This window comes from Perca fluviatilis, chromosome 5, assembly GCF_010015445.1.
Source record: "Perca fluviatilis chromosome 5, GENO_Pfluv_1.0, whole genome shotgun sequence".
In the NCBI taxonomy this organism is placed as follows: domain Eukaryota; kingdom Metazoa; phylum Chordata; class Actinopteri; order Perciformes; family Percidae; genus Perca; species Perca fluviatilis.
Window position 1 is genome coordinate 14890813 of NC_053116.1, and position 13207 is coordinate 14904019.

Consider the following 13207-nt stretch of genomic DNA (forward strand, 5'->3'; position numbering starts at 1 on the left):
TGCTTTGAGCTAAATGCTAATCTTAGTATGCTAACATGCTCACACAATGACAATGGTAACATGTTGATTTTTAGCATGTATGTATGGAATGTTCGTCATGTTAGTTTCACGTGTTAGCATGCTAACATTTTCTAATTAGCACTAAATGCAAAATGTCATTTTGCAAATAGTCAGTTATAAAGCTGGGCAGTGTAGTTTTTTTGCAAACACTACTCAAAAAGGAGTAAATGGTACATATGTTGGGGTTATGTGGATTTGTACACGTGTTGCTCTGCTTACAGCAGCAGGACAGTGTATATGTGGCTCAAAATAAACTACAGTGCCCGTGCAGCTTCATGGAAGGTGAGCCAGTGCAACAATGTGGCTCAGTAATGTGTTTTTAAAGAGTTTTTGGACAACAATGAAGCTCTATGGCACAGAGGAATAAAATATAAAAGTATCCAAATAGGTTTTTGGTGTTTTCACGAGATTTGTTGACAAGAAGAAAAATAGAAACTATCACTAGACTTAACATACTGTGTAACTGGCAGCATTGGGGATAAATATAGATAAACAAGGTGGTGATAGCGCAGTGGATATGACTTCGGTGTGTGGGAGACCCAGGTTCAATTCCCACTGCGATACATCAACCAATGTGTCCCTGAGCAAGACACTTAATCCCTAGTTGCTCCAGAGGTGTGCGACCTCTGATATATAGCAATTGTAAGTCAATTTGGATAAAAGCGTCAGCTAAATGACATGTAATGTAATGTAATGTAAACAAAATAATGTAAACACTTTAAACTAGTTTGGAGTTTGGGCACATTGCCTCTCCAGACTATTCCATTTGATATTTTTCTGTAAATAAAATAAATCGGAAACTTGTCTTTAGTGAGCCTTGATTGAACTGTCAACATTTGAAGCTGACAAATACAACTAACATGGCATTCAACATCAATTTTAAATGACCCACCTTTGCAGCATTGTTAATAATTGTGATTTCAGTCATGGTTATATCATTTTATGTCATCGCTACACCCTCTGAAGTGGCCACAATCACTTCAATTTGAAGATAAATGAAAGGATCCTCGTAGTTCCCTGAAGAGGTATAAAATTGCTCAAGGTCGGTAGACTGAGTTGGATGAAAATTGGGAGGGTTAGAGTGTTATATGTGCAACCTTAGAAAGACATTGTTTCCATGGCTTGCACTGACTGTTGGTGCACAGGAAGACTTGATAGGGCCTGAGGTGTAGGGTAAGGAGAGGGTGAGTAGAGAGACTGGGAGGAGGCAGGCTGCGCTCATCAAAGGACCTCTCAGACTCTACAAGTTAATGACGGATGTAGCAGAGACCCTGAAGCCCTCAGACCCCGACAGCTACACGCAGACAGACGGACAGCCAGAAAGACAGACTGATATACAGCGAGAAAAAAACAACTGAGTTTGAAATGACGTGGCGTGAGGTAAGCATCTTATTTCATTTCCTTTGTGTTTAAATCCCTCAAGATTTGAAAACACAAACAGCTAATTTAACCAACATTGCTTTCACAAAGGAGTGTTTATGTATTTGTATTTCATGGCAGTTTGAACTGTTCCAGCAAAAGCAGAACTTTTTTATAGGCCAGATGGTTAAGTGTTTGGGACAAATCATGCATTTTAAAAAAATCTATTTTTATAAAGAGAATGTGTTACAGTGTTGAAATACAGGTTACTGACATGGGCAGGGTTCTAAATTAGCACCGTTTACCAGCCAAATGCTGGTGAAATATGCAAGTGGCTGGTAGATTTGCTTCACTCACCAGCCAAAAAACCCAATGGTAATCTATTGAATGGCTGGTAATATTTGAACATTCATTAGCCATTTGGCTGGTAGACGAAAAAGTTAATTTTGAAGCCTGGACATGGGGTTGACTTGTTTGTTAAAATATAGTGATGGAATAAAGTGTTGTTTATGTCTCAGTGTTTTAACACCACTTGTGTCATCTTTGCCATTTCTTACAGCTTTTGATAGCAATATAACTGTCAGTCATATAATATACATGTTTTTTTTTTAAGTTTTTTGATCATGGATCCCAGCACTAGTTACGGTTTGAGCAAGACTCCAAATAAAAAGAAAGTTTGGTAAACTAAATATAGGCCACCTTTGTTTATGTCCCCTTTCTTTGAGGAGCTACGTAGTAAGCAGTTCTGGCGCGCCATTCTTGCAGAGCTGCTTGGCACCCTGGTTTTAGTGAGCGCCGTGCTGGGTGCATCTGTGCCAGGCCCTGGAGAGGCCCCCACGGGACCCCTGTACCCAGCAGTGGCAGTGGGTGTGACGATTGTCGCACTGGGACACTGTTTTGGAGAAATAAGCGGGGCACAGGTGAATGTCCAACACATCCTCATACCTAAACATCATTATAGGTAGATTTCCATAGATTCCCAAAACGACACATAAGACCGTTCTATTTACTGCCGCGTGGTGGCGGTTTAATCATGTGACCATAATCATGTGACCATTCTATTTAACGAACGCAGATTTATACACGTAGCCTAGTTAACATTGTGAAACGGAACAAGATTAGTTTGATTAGTTTAGATAACAAAAGTACGTAGGGTTAGTAAAACATCAGGGATTGGCTTAAAATTTGTCACGTAAAACTACTAAAATAAGGACGTAACGTGACGTAACGTGACGTCACAGACGTCATTGCGTCAAGGACTAAAACTTGGTTAATTTCAAAATAACAGTTGACTTTTGACTTCACACAGGACACAATATCCGGGCTCCTGAGTGAAAGTTATGTGTTTGTTGTTGTCGTTATGAGCTGCTTGCATAATCGACCCATACAAATGTTTTCTGGGTGAGGATGGGCTGGAATGTCTTATAGTCACACACTCAAGTTTAAAGTTTCTCTGATCAACTCTTTGAAACTCTTTGCTGGTGGTAACATGGGAGTTGAAGTACTCAGATTCTTATCACAAATACCACACTCAATTTCAAGTAAAAGTCTTGCATTTAAAATACTAAATAAGTAAAAATACAGTTAGTATTATTGGCTTAAGGTACTTAAAGTATCACAAATAAAAACACAAAAAATGGAGAGATATATTATCATATATGACATTATCAGATTGTTAATACTGATGCATCACTGTGTAAGCATTATTTTACAGTTTAAACTACTTTATACAGTCAAGTAGTTTAGTCCAGTGGTTCCAAACTGAGGGGTCAGGCCCCTCCAAAGGATCACAAGATAAATCTGAGGGGTTGTGAGAGGATTAATGGGGCAAAGTGTTGTGTTCTCCAAATATGCAACCATTCATCTTCTGTAACATTCATACCAAGTTATTTTCCACATTTCAGCTTTACATATAATTTGTTTCCTATTCTCTCCGTTGTGTGCTAATATAATGTTGATATCATTCTGTATTTCTTTGAATTGTAAACTCCAATTATGGTTCTAATTATTCAGTTTTGATCTAAATTTACATTGTGCTTTAAAAGTCTCTTAAAATAGCACATGTTATGGCAGCTTTTATGTTATTTAATTGCTTTTCATTGCTCTCTGATCAGGTGAACCCTGCAGTGACTCTGGCTCTGTTGGCCACTCGGAAGCTGGAAGTGGTCAGAGCTGTTGTTTACATGGCTGCACAGTGTTTGGGGGCCTCTTTAGGAGCTGGGGCCCTCTACTTGGCCCTGCCAGTCAAAACCACTGCAGACCACTTTGTCAACAGGGTCAGTCTTCAGCTTATTAGTGGGTTACCCTTTGAAGCTTTAGAGACATTACATATTTTCAGAATATTCCTACTTTTCCTGCTCCTCTTTCTCTTATATACTCCTGTTTACCTTACTCAGGTTCCTATAGAGTTAAATGCAGCCCAGGCTCTGGGCATGGAGGTTTTGTGCACCTTCCAGATGGTCTTCACTGTGTTCTCAGTAGAGGATCAGCGGCGGAGGGAAAGCCCAGAACCAGGAAACCTGGCCATTGGATTAGCACACACTGCTGGAGTGCTAATAGGGGTAAGAGGATCTTTTATACAGAACGATTGCACATTTTTTTCAAATATGTTCTGAAATGGTTCTTCAACTACAAAACACAAGTTAACAGAACTTTCTCACTTTGTAATGAATCACAAAAATGTTATGTTATCTGGACTCCACCACTTTGATTGTAGCAAAAGGCAAGAAGAGAAACTGAAATGTTTTCCTTAAATGCTGATAATATCTTTCTAAGTATTAACAAAGTTTTATAAAACGGGCAGCTCAAATCAGGCAATGTGATTGGTTCATAGCCATGATACAGTATAATAACCATATACAATGGCTATGACATCTTATTCCTTTCCACCAGTCTATCCTACAAAAGTTTGACAAAATAAGTGAATTAGGAAGCCACATGAAAAATGGCACAACGGTATACATAGAAAATAAATGGGAATCAGTGCTAGATATCAAAACTTTAGATGAAGAATGATACAAAACGTGTATGAGACAAGCAACTATGTCGGCTTTGTAGTTTTCTGGAGTTGCACTAGGCAAGGCAAGTTTATTTAATTAGCACATTTCAGCAACAAGCAAACACAATACAAACGGACATTTAAGTACAATTTAAATGATGTAACGTTAAGGAGGCTATGAAGAGAAAGATACCCTGCAAAAATGGAATGGAAAATTGACCTCCCTGCTGAGAGTTTAAAGAAATATTTTTTTAAAGGAATTTGAAAAAGTGGATTGTTTACATGAATTGTTGTCATGTATATGAAACTATATTTTTAAAAGTATCTTATTTTTCTGTTAGGGGCGGTTCTCTGGTGCTAGTATGAATCCCGCACGTTCTCTGGGTCCAGCCATCATCACTGGATTCTGGGAAAACCACTGGGTGAGAGAGAGAGAGCCTCAAAATCTAAATCTGTCTCCATGGAAACACTTGTCTAACTGTGCAACTGAGTTTTCTAATGCGTTTTTATAATTGTTGTCCAATTATAGTCATTGTTCATATGATAATAATAATCAAAGCAATAACATTTATTGAGTATCAAATTCATGGCTGCAGCTGAAAGCTCTCCACCCCTTGGTTGCTAAGAGGGCAGGAGGTGTGGCGAGGACAGTGGTGGAATTTAACTAAGTACAATTACTCAAGTACTGTACTTAAGTACAAATTTGAGGTACTTTACTTGAGTCTTTTCTTTTCACATCTCTTTCTACTTCTATTCCGCTACATTTCAGAGAAAAATATTCTACTTTGTACTTCACTACATTAATCTGACAGCTTTAGTTGCTAGTTACTTTACAAATTAGGATTTTTGCACACGAAATAAACATAGGTTTATAAAATACAAGGTTTTATTATAAAGGAAAGTAACATTTTCAGTGCAGAACTTTTACTTGTATCAGAGTATTTTTACAGTGTGGTATTAGTACGGGGATCTGAATACTTCTTGGTGATGATGCGGGCAGCTGAGTTCTTGGAGTTTATGGAGAAGCTTGTGAGGTAGACCAGAGAGGAGAGAGCCCTATAAAATATGATGGGATCGAGTTGGGGCTCCTTGTCACATTTCAGTGGCTATGAGTTGTTTTTGTAAATTTCCAAGGCCCAAAGAGGTGAAATTATGCAATATAAAAAAATTAAATACATTTTCAATTAGGGAAAAGTCTAAAAAATGCATATAAACGTGTGCAAAATTGTTATATTCTTGTTTCCTCTCCCATTAATCATCAAGCCACCTGTCAGATTGATCTCGTGACCCTTTGGAGGGGCCCGACCTCTAGGGTTGGGAACCACTTAAGTCTCGCTTTGCCAGACCCTCCTCCAAAGCACGCTGGAGGAGGGTCTGGCTACTCCACATAGCATTCAGGGGTGGGAGGAAAACGTGCTCTGGTTTATTGGCATTTCTTTAAACCAATCACAATCGTCTTGGGCGGTACCAAGCACCGGAGAAAAGCCGCGGTGCAGCTGCAAAATAGGCTCGGAAGGAACTTGTTTTGGTGGAACGTGTACGTTTAAAAGTTGTTTTAGTCATGCAACAGAAAACTCAGATTGGACAGATAGTCTAGCTAGCTGTCTGGATTTACCCTGCAGAGATCTGAGAAAAGTTTAACCATAGTCCTCATATATCGACCGGAGTTTAAAATGCCAACACAAATCTCATTATAAGTTGTTTCTCTTTTTGCCCACCTTCAGGTTTATTTGATCGGACCAGTGATCGGTGCTATACTGGCTGGAGTGTCCCATGAGTTCTTCTTTGCACAAAGCGCCTCTCGCCAGAAGCTGGTGGCTTGTCTGACCTGTAAGGACATAGAGATTGTGGAGACGACCAGCATGACGGGATCATCTCTGTCCACAGTCACACCAAACGCCATGAGAGCCAAGCAGGCCAACAAACAAGAAAACAACTGAGAACACATGCATAAACAAACACATAGAAACACAATATTACAGTGATTTTTATGAAGATGCATAGTGTATCAGTCGTGCAGATCTGGCTTGACGGCGGGATTTAACCTACTTTCATTATTACTGTTTCAGGTTCTGAAGCACTTTATGAATGAAATGAAGAAGTATTAAAATTCCTTACTTATAGCAACACCTCAAGAGATAAATTGAACAATTGTTTATTAATTATAAGATTGATTATAAGTTTCATCCCCAGATCTTTCTTTTAAAGTGTCCTTGTGCAAGACACTGAACCCTGAAATGTGTCCCACAATGATAAATCCAACGTTTATTAACTCAATTAATAACTTTTTTCTATAACCTTTCAGAAATGTTTAAGGAAATGATGAAATATAAATGAAAATGATGAAATGGCCATTATAATTTCCCAAAGCCTAAGGTATTCAAATGTGTTGTTTTGTCTGACCAACAATCTAAAACTAAAAACTTAAAGCTATATTGTGTAAGGATTTCTCCCATCTAGCGGTGAAATTGTATATGACAACCAACTGAATATTACTTTCTAGCCCTTCCTCCTACGGCGGCTGAACCCAAAATTAGCTCTCTCCATCGTTTACACGCAGCTGTTCCAGCCACTCCAATATTAACTTTGGTCTTGTTGCTTTGCCTGTCGCGTTGTTGTTTTAATTGTCTTTTTCGCTTCCCTGGCGAGTAATCTCCCCCTTGCATTCGTCACGGTGCCAATAGGTGTACGAGGGTGAAATGCGGAGGTGTGTCCCTCTTTGGCTAATGTATTTTAAAGATGGAGGCTACATGACTACCGTCATTCGGGCGAGTCGCTTGTATGTATTCTGAATGATTCTGAATGTCAGTTTCTACACTTACGAGAATACTTTGATTAGTTGGTGGTAGTAATTACACATGAATGAGCACATATTTGTGAAAGAACAAAGGGGTTTTTGCTAAGAATCAACTAAAAAAATTACACAATGTAGGTTTAAGCTTTAATATTTGATATTATCTGCTTTAAAAAACGACTCACACGATTTATCGATTATCCAAATAGTTGCAGATTCATTTTTTGTCAATTAATTGTCTAATTGTTTAATTATTCTACCCCAAAACAGCCATATTTTATGAGTTGGTTGTAGAATCAAAGTCATTTGTGCGTCCTGGGTGCAGTCCCACCTTTACTTAGAGCTGTCCATTTGTGATCAGATCACTCAGATCGGATTTTAATGGAAATGGAGTCTTAGTCTGTCCCTGTTGCTTTTTGTTGAAAATGTGGATAGAAAGCTGCATTTCATGGGGCTGAATTTGACCTCCTAGTTGGCTGTCATTATGTAATGTATGTAAAGGTGAAGCCAATCCTGTGAGATTCAATATTGTTAATTTCAAAATTGCACATCATTAAAATATATAAGAGAGACTCAATGAAAGCCTGCTGAAAAACACCCTTATGTTTGCCATTTTCAGTATCAGGGCCCATCTGTGAATGCTTTGAAATGCTAAAGAGGTCCTTGCGTTGCATTGTAGATTCAATGATGCTCTCAATTAGTCCAATATGTGTCTCATGTCTGCCTGTTAGCGGCTGTCTCCTCTCTTAGGCTTCCTATTCACAATCAAGTGGACCTTTATACTTCTGTAAGGGCTCTAAAGAAAGAACACTTTCAGTGGAAAGAAGCTATGAAATGGATACTATGTGTGTGTTTGTGTGTGTTTTGGTTGGATGATGTTTGTCTCGTCTTAAACAGTAATGTGTTTTGTGTAACACACTTGTAATTTAAAGGGTCCGTTCCCCTAGATTATAAAAAAGAAACACACATTTTCTCACACACATTATTTTCTAGATTTGGTTTAATTTGTCCAGGTTTTTTGATATTCGTCTCTTTATCAATAGTGGTGAGAGAGAAAATACGTTTTTTTTGTAATTTGGATGAACGACTCCTTCAAAATGAATATAATAAAAAGAAATGTCTAATGTATTAATATTCATAATTCATGTTAAACAAACTGTACACTGTATTATCTGGATTTGACAGCAAGTCTAAAATAAAACCATATTAGCAATCGGTATAGCAGTGTAATTTGAATACACACACATACATAAACTATTTACACACACACAATGTGCACAATAGCTATAACTGCCACAGTGCTGCCAGCATTTTGCATTGTGTGTGTTCTTTCTAACATGTATAAAAGGGAGTCAAAACGGCAAGCTCAGCATTCTGCTTTCATCACCCATTCCCTCTCTCACCCCCCTCATCGCCCCAGCAACAGTGATAGCTCTCCACTGGTCAGCGCGATACCCAGGTGCTGCTTAGTAACCCCCCGCCACCCCCACCACACACACACACACACACATCCCTGCTGCCCTACTGCACCTCTCCCTTTACCCAAGCTCCACACACACACACACACACACACACACACACACACACACACACACACACAAACTCTCACACATCTCACACACATAATGCAAACCCGAAGCGCCCTCCTGCCCGGTCACGCAATACGAAGCACACCTGTCACAACAAAAAACGCTGGTTGTTATTGTTATTTGTTGCTTGTGGATCTGTGTTTTTTTTCCACACACTGTTTCCACACTTTTTCTTCCCCTTCTGATGTCTCCACTACGTTGCCGTTGGCTGTGGAGCGGTGCCAGTGATGGCTCTGAGCTCTGAGGCAATGTCAAGTTCAGGACTTAGTGTTCATAAACACAGGCCTCTGCACTGACTGCTGCCAAGATGACTGGTGATCATCAGCAGTGCTTGGTGGTGTAGTTGTCTCCAGAACATTTAAACAAAAGCAAGAAATGTAATCACAAACATTAGCACTGCGAAATCAGGCCAATGCTTAGTTAGCTGTTATGTCTGTGCTTTAGTTTAATATGTATTTTTGTCTCTGTCCATACGTAGCCCACATGCTGGTTACAGACAATGGATTCACAGGGTCAGGCATTTCAGTGTATGGGTCAGTTCAGCGCTGTTAGCTTTGGGCACTTCCGTCCGGGGCCCCAACTGTATTATCTGCATGTGTGTATATGTCTATGTGTGTGTGTGTGTGCATGTGTGTGTCTTTGTGCATGCATGTTTGTGTTTTCTGCCCTTGTCCATCAGCATTTGCATCCCCTGATTATGACAGTGATGATATGTCAATAGATGACATACGCCCCAAAGAAAACATTCTACTCTCAGCTCCAGCTGCTTTTCGCCATGGTTGTTCCTCCTAGTTTCCCACTTCCACCTAAATATAAAATACAAATACTTCCTGTTGTCTCTTTACCCAAAATCTCTCTACCTCCCACTAAATGTCTTTCATGGATTTCCACTCATTCTCGCTTTATCTGTTTCTCTTCTCGGATACACTGCCTCTCTTTTGGCCTTGTTCTGTTATAGGGGGGCGACGGAAGGGTTAAGTTTGTTTGATTTAGGATGCCCAGCACTGCCGCCCCCCGCCCTTGGCCCTACAGAGGGATTATGGCGTCACCTGGGGCCCCTGGAGGGTATTATAAAGCCCCTGCCTGGCCCTCTCCCCTCCGTCAGAGAGGCTAAAAGGTCCAGCGGACACTCTGTCTATCCCAGTCTCTACTTTAGAAACACCCCTTTAGCATTGATGCCCACCTCCTCTTGACATCCCATCCCACCTGAGATCTCCACCCACACTCCCACATTATAGCACACCTATGTCTTTGCGACAGGTGGAGAGAGGTGGCAAGCAAACGCAGCTGAGTTGACTTTACCAACCCAGTTCACGGCTTGGTCCGTTGAGTGGATTTGTCTGTTGACGTTCTGAAATCCTGTTTTGTCTTTGAACTGACTCTCTGAGAGTTTTTGGTCAGCCGAGTTAGTTGACTACAAAAGGGAGATCATTTTTTTGTTATTTTTTGGCATTCGAAGAGGACTGAAAAGGTACACATTTACCTTTTCTAGACCCTGATTTATTTTTTTTTACTTCATCTGGTGGAGAGCCTGAAGTGAACGGTCACCATGTGGGAGTTCCGGTCCATGAATTTCTGGCGGGCGGTCTTCGCAGAGTTCTTCGGGACCATGTTCTTTGTATTTTTCGGCATGGGTGCTGCCCTGCGCTGGACCACCGGGCCTCATCATGTCCTTCATGTGGCCCTGTGCTTTGGGCTGGCAGCTGCCACTCTCATCCAGTCGATCGGCCACATCAGCGGTGGCCACATTAACCCTGCCGTCACCTTTGCCTACCTTATTGGCTCACAGATGTCTCTTTTCCGGGCCATTTTCTACATTGCCGCCCAGTGCCTGGGTGCTGTAGCTGGGGCTGCTGTGCTGTATGGGGTCACACCTGGCAACATGAGAGGCAACATGGCAATGAACACGGTAAGGACCTGACATGGATGTATCAGAGAACAAGTACAGCAATGTTCTTTGGGTAGGTTGATTTCATCCATTGGATACATGGCATACATTTAAGAGTTCAGGAATTTGTAATCATATGAGGTTCACTTCAGTAAAGCAATCAACCAAACCAAAACAAATAGTATAATTACTTCCAGTAGCTCATAATTTTTTCTGAAATAAAAGAGAAATTCAGTAGTATATGCTCAATACATCTCTGAGATTTCTTTGACTCATGCAAATATTTGTTTTTGTCCATCTGTGTATCTCCAGCTGCAGCCAGGCATCAGTCTGGGAATGGCCACCACTGTGGAGGTTTTCCTCACCATGCAGCTTGTGGTGTGCATCTTTGCCGTGACTGATGAGAGGAGAAACGGACGCCTGGGATCTGCTGCCCTATCCATTGGCTTCTCTGTCACCATTGGACATCTCATGGGGGTAAGGCACATGGAAATTTCAAATAACAATTCAATATTTTAAAACACAATACAGTAACAAGTGTCTTGTGTTGTAGATGTACTACACCGGTGCTGGAATGAACCCTGCCAGGTCCTTTGCCCCTGCTGTGCTCTTCAGGAACTTCATCAACCACTGGGTAAGACCTGCAGTCACACTGAAGATATCAATCTGAGCAGGAATCATAAATGACTGAACACTTTATTAACTGATGTTTGCTGCTGGCAGGTGTACTGGGTCGGGCCTATGATAGGAGGTGCAATGGGCGCCCTTCTGTACGATTTCATGCTGTTCCCACGCATGAGAGGTCTGTCCGAGCGCCTGGCCACACTGAAGGGCAGCCGGCCCCCCGAGAGCGAGACCCAGCAGGACTCCCGCGGGGAGGCCATTGAGATCAAGACGCAAGCCCTATAAACCTGCCCTGCCCCCTTCTCCGACTGGGGCCGAGGGATGAGGGACAAAGGCCCCGAGCTACGCCAACCCCACCTCTACTACCCCCCCTCGCCCCCATGCCTTCACACAACATCGCACAAGACTAACCCAAATACTCACATCTAGACTAACACATGATACAATTTTTTTTCCAGTGCCACTGTAAAAACCGACACACACACACACACACACAAACAGGTTCACAACCTTCAACCTCAACACACAACAAGACTCCTCTACCCCCAAGTCCTAACTCTGTATTCTGAACTGGACATTGTGTTTTTGATAAATGGTGACCAGAGCCTGAACCAGCAGCCGCCTTGTCTCCCTCAGCCCACGTGCTTCCTCCTCTCAGCCAGGCCTTCATCTCATCTCAGAGGAGCATGGATACCCTGAAACTGCGCAGAGAGGTTTAGGGAGGCAGGTGTTGGAGGAAATGGGGGAGAGAGGGAGACCAAGGGTGGGATATGATATGAGAAGGGTAAGAGGGCATGGGGCAGGTGATGGAGTAAAGGGGTGGGGGTTGGGGTTTGGGTAGAGTAAAGAGGGCAACACTCTGGGTTTGTGGTCGTTTCAAGTTGGGTTAGACCAGTGAAGATGGGCATGCTTTTCATTATTCATCTGAATTTATCTCCATTTTAGTTTTTTTTTTTTTTAGGTTCATTTTGTTTTAAAAACCTGACTAAAGATGTATGATACCATTAGATTTTACCAGGGTTTCACTATTTTCAATCACTACATTTTATCTGTGGGTTTGTGTTTGTGTGTGTGAATACCTCTTGAGCATGTGTGTGTGTGTGTGTGTGTGTGTGTGTGTGTGTGCGCGTGTGCGTGTGCGTGCGTGCGTGTGTGTGCGCAAGTGTGTGTGTGAGAGTGAGCGTGTGCATGTGTGTGCGCCTGCCTGTGTGTGTATGAGTGTGTTTGCAAGTGAGTGTGTATATGTGTGTATGTGATCAAGATTGCAGATACAGTACTTTTTATTTTGTTTTATTTATTGTCATTACCGCTCTTCTGTTTCGTACCATTAACTGTGTTCATTTTGTCATCAATTTTTAAGACATGGTCATTTCTCCCCCCCTCACTGTGGTATTTGCTATGATATTCATTTTTACATAAACCATCTGCTTTTTTGTTCTGAACCAGCGCAATCCAAAGGAAATGTTGTATCCCAGATTTTGGTAGTAGGTCTGTTCACTGCAGATCAGCTGTGCAAGCTTTACATTGAGTCTCCTTTTATTATTTGATCCTTACTGGGAGCACAAGGCGTTTCAATAAACATTTCAATGACAATAAACATAAAAACGTGATACGAGGTTTGGGTCATTTTTGTTCCTTTACACTATGCATTTTGTGAGTTGCTTTATAGAAAGTATATGGTTGCTGGACATGGAGGAATATATGAGCTGCAATACATAATTTTGTCCAGAAGAGGGCGAAAAGCAATCATGTCAGACTCACATAAAACATTTGAACTAATTGAGGGCACCTGAATGAGTTTTTGGAAAAAAATAAATCTTAAAATTTGATAGTTCACAGTGGTAAGTGTGGTTCAAGAAAAGTAATGCTGAATAAACGATATTAGTTTGAGGTAT

At 41.1% G+C, this 13207-nt stretch overlaps 2 protein-coding genes across 4 annotated transcripts; both read left to right on the forward strand.

Annotated features, from left to right (window-relative positions):
• The first annotated feature begins 1244 nt into the window (after positions 1-1244).
• Positions 1245-7295, forward strand: LOC120559525 (aquaporin-4). Of its 3 annotated transcripts, none has more exons than XM_039801263.1 (6): positions 1245-1440; positions 2145-2339; positions 3534-3695; positions 3816-3980; positions 4759-4839; positions 6142-7295. In XM_039801263.1, exons 1-6 carry the CDS (start codon positions 1426-1428, stop codon positions 6355-6357), a joined length of 834 nt encoding a protein of 277 aa, XP_039657197.1. In that variant the 5' UTR covers positions 1245-1425; the 3' UTR covers positions 6358-7295. The 3 variants fall into 3 exon arrangements, with proteins under 3 accessions (XP_039657197.1, XP_039657198.1, XP_039657195.1); XM_039801264.1 differs by having other exon boundaries at positions 2148-2339; XM_039801261.1 differs by having other exon boundaries at positions 1360-1440; positions 2114-2339.
• A 2542-nt stretch (positions 7296-9837) lies between these two features.
• On the forward strand, positions 9838-11713 carry mipb (major intrinsic protein of lens fiber b). Its single transcript, XM_039799286.1, has 4 exons — positions 9838-10709; positions 11001-11165; positions 11242-11322; positions 11412-11713. Exons 1-4 carry the CDS (start codon positions 10350-10352, stop codon positions 11595-11597), a joined length of 792 nt encoding a protein of 263 aa, XP_039655220.1. The 5' UTR covers positions 9838-10349; the 3' UTR covers positions 11598-11713.
• The last annotated feature ends 1494 nt before the right edge of the window (positions 11714-13207 follow it).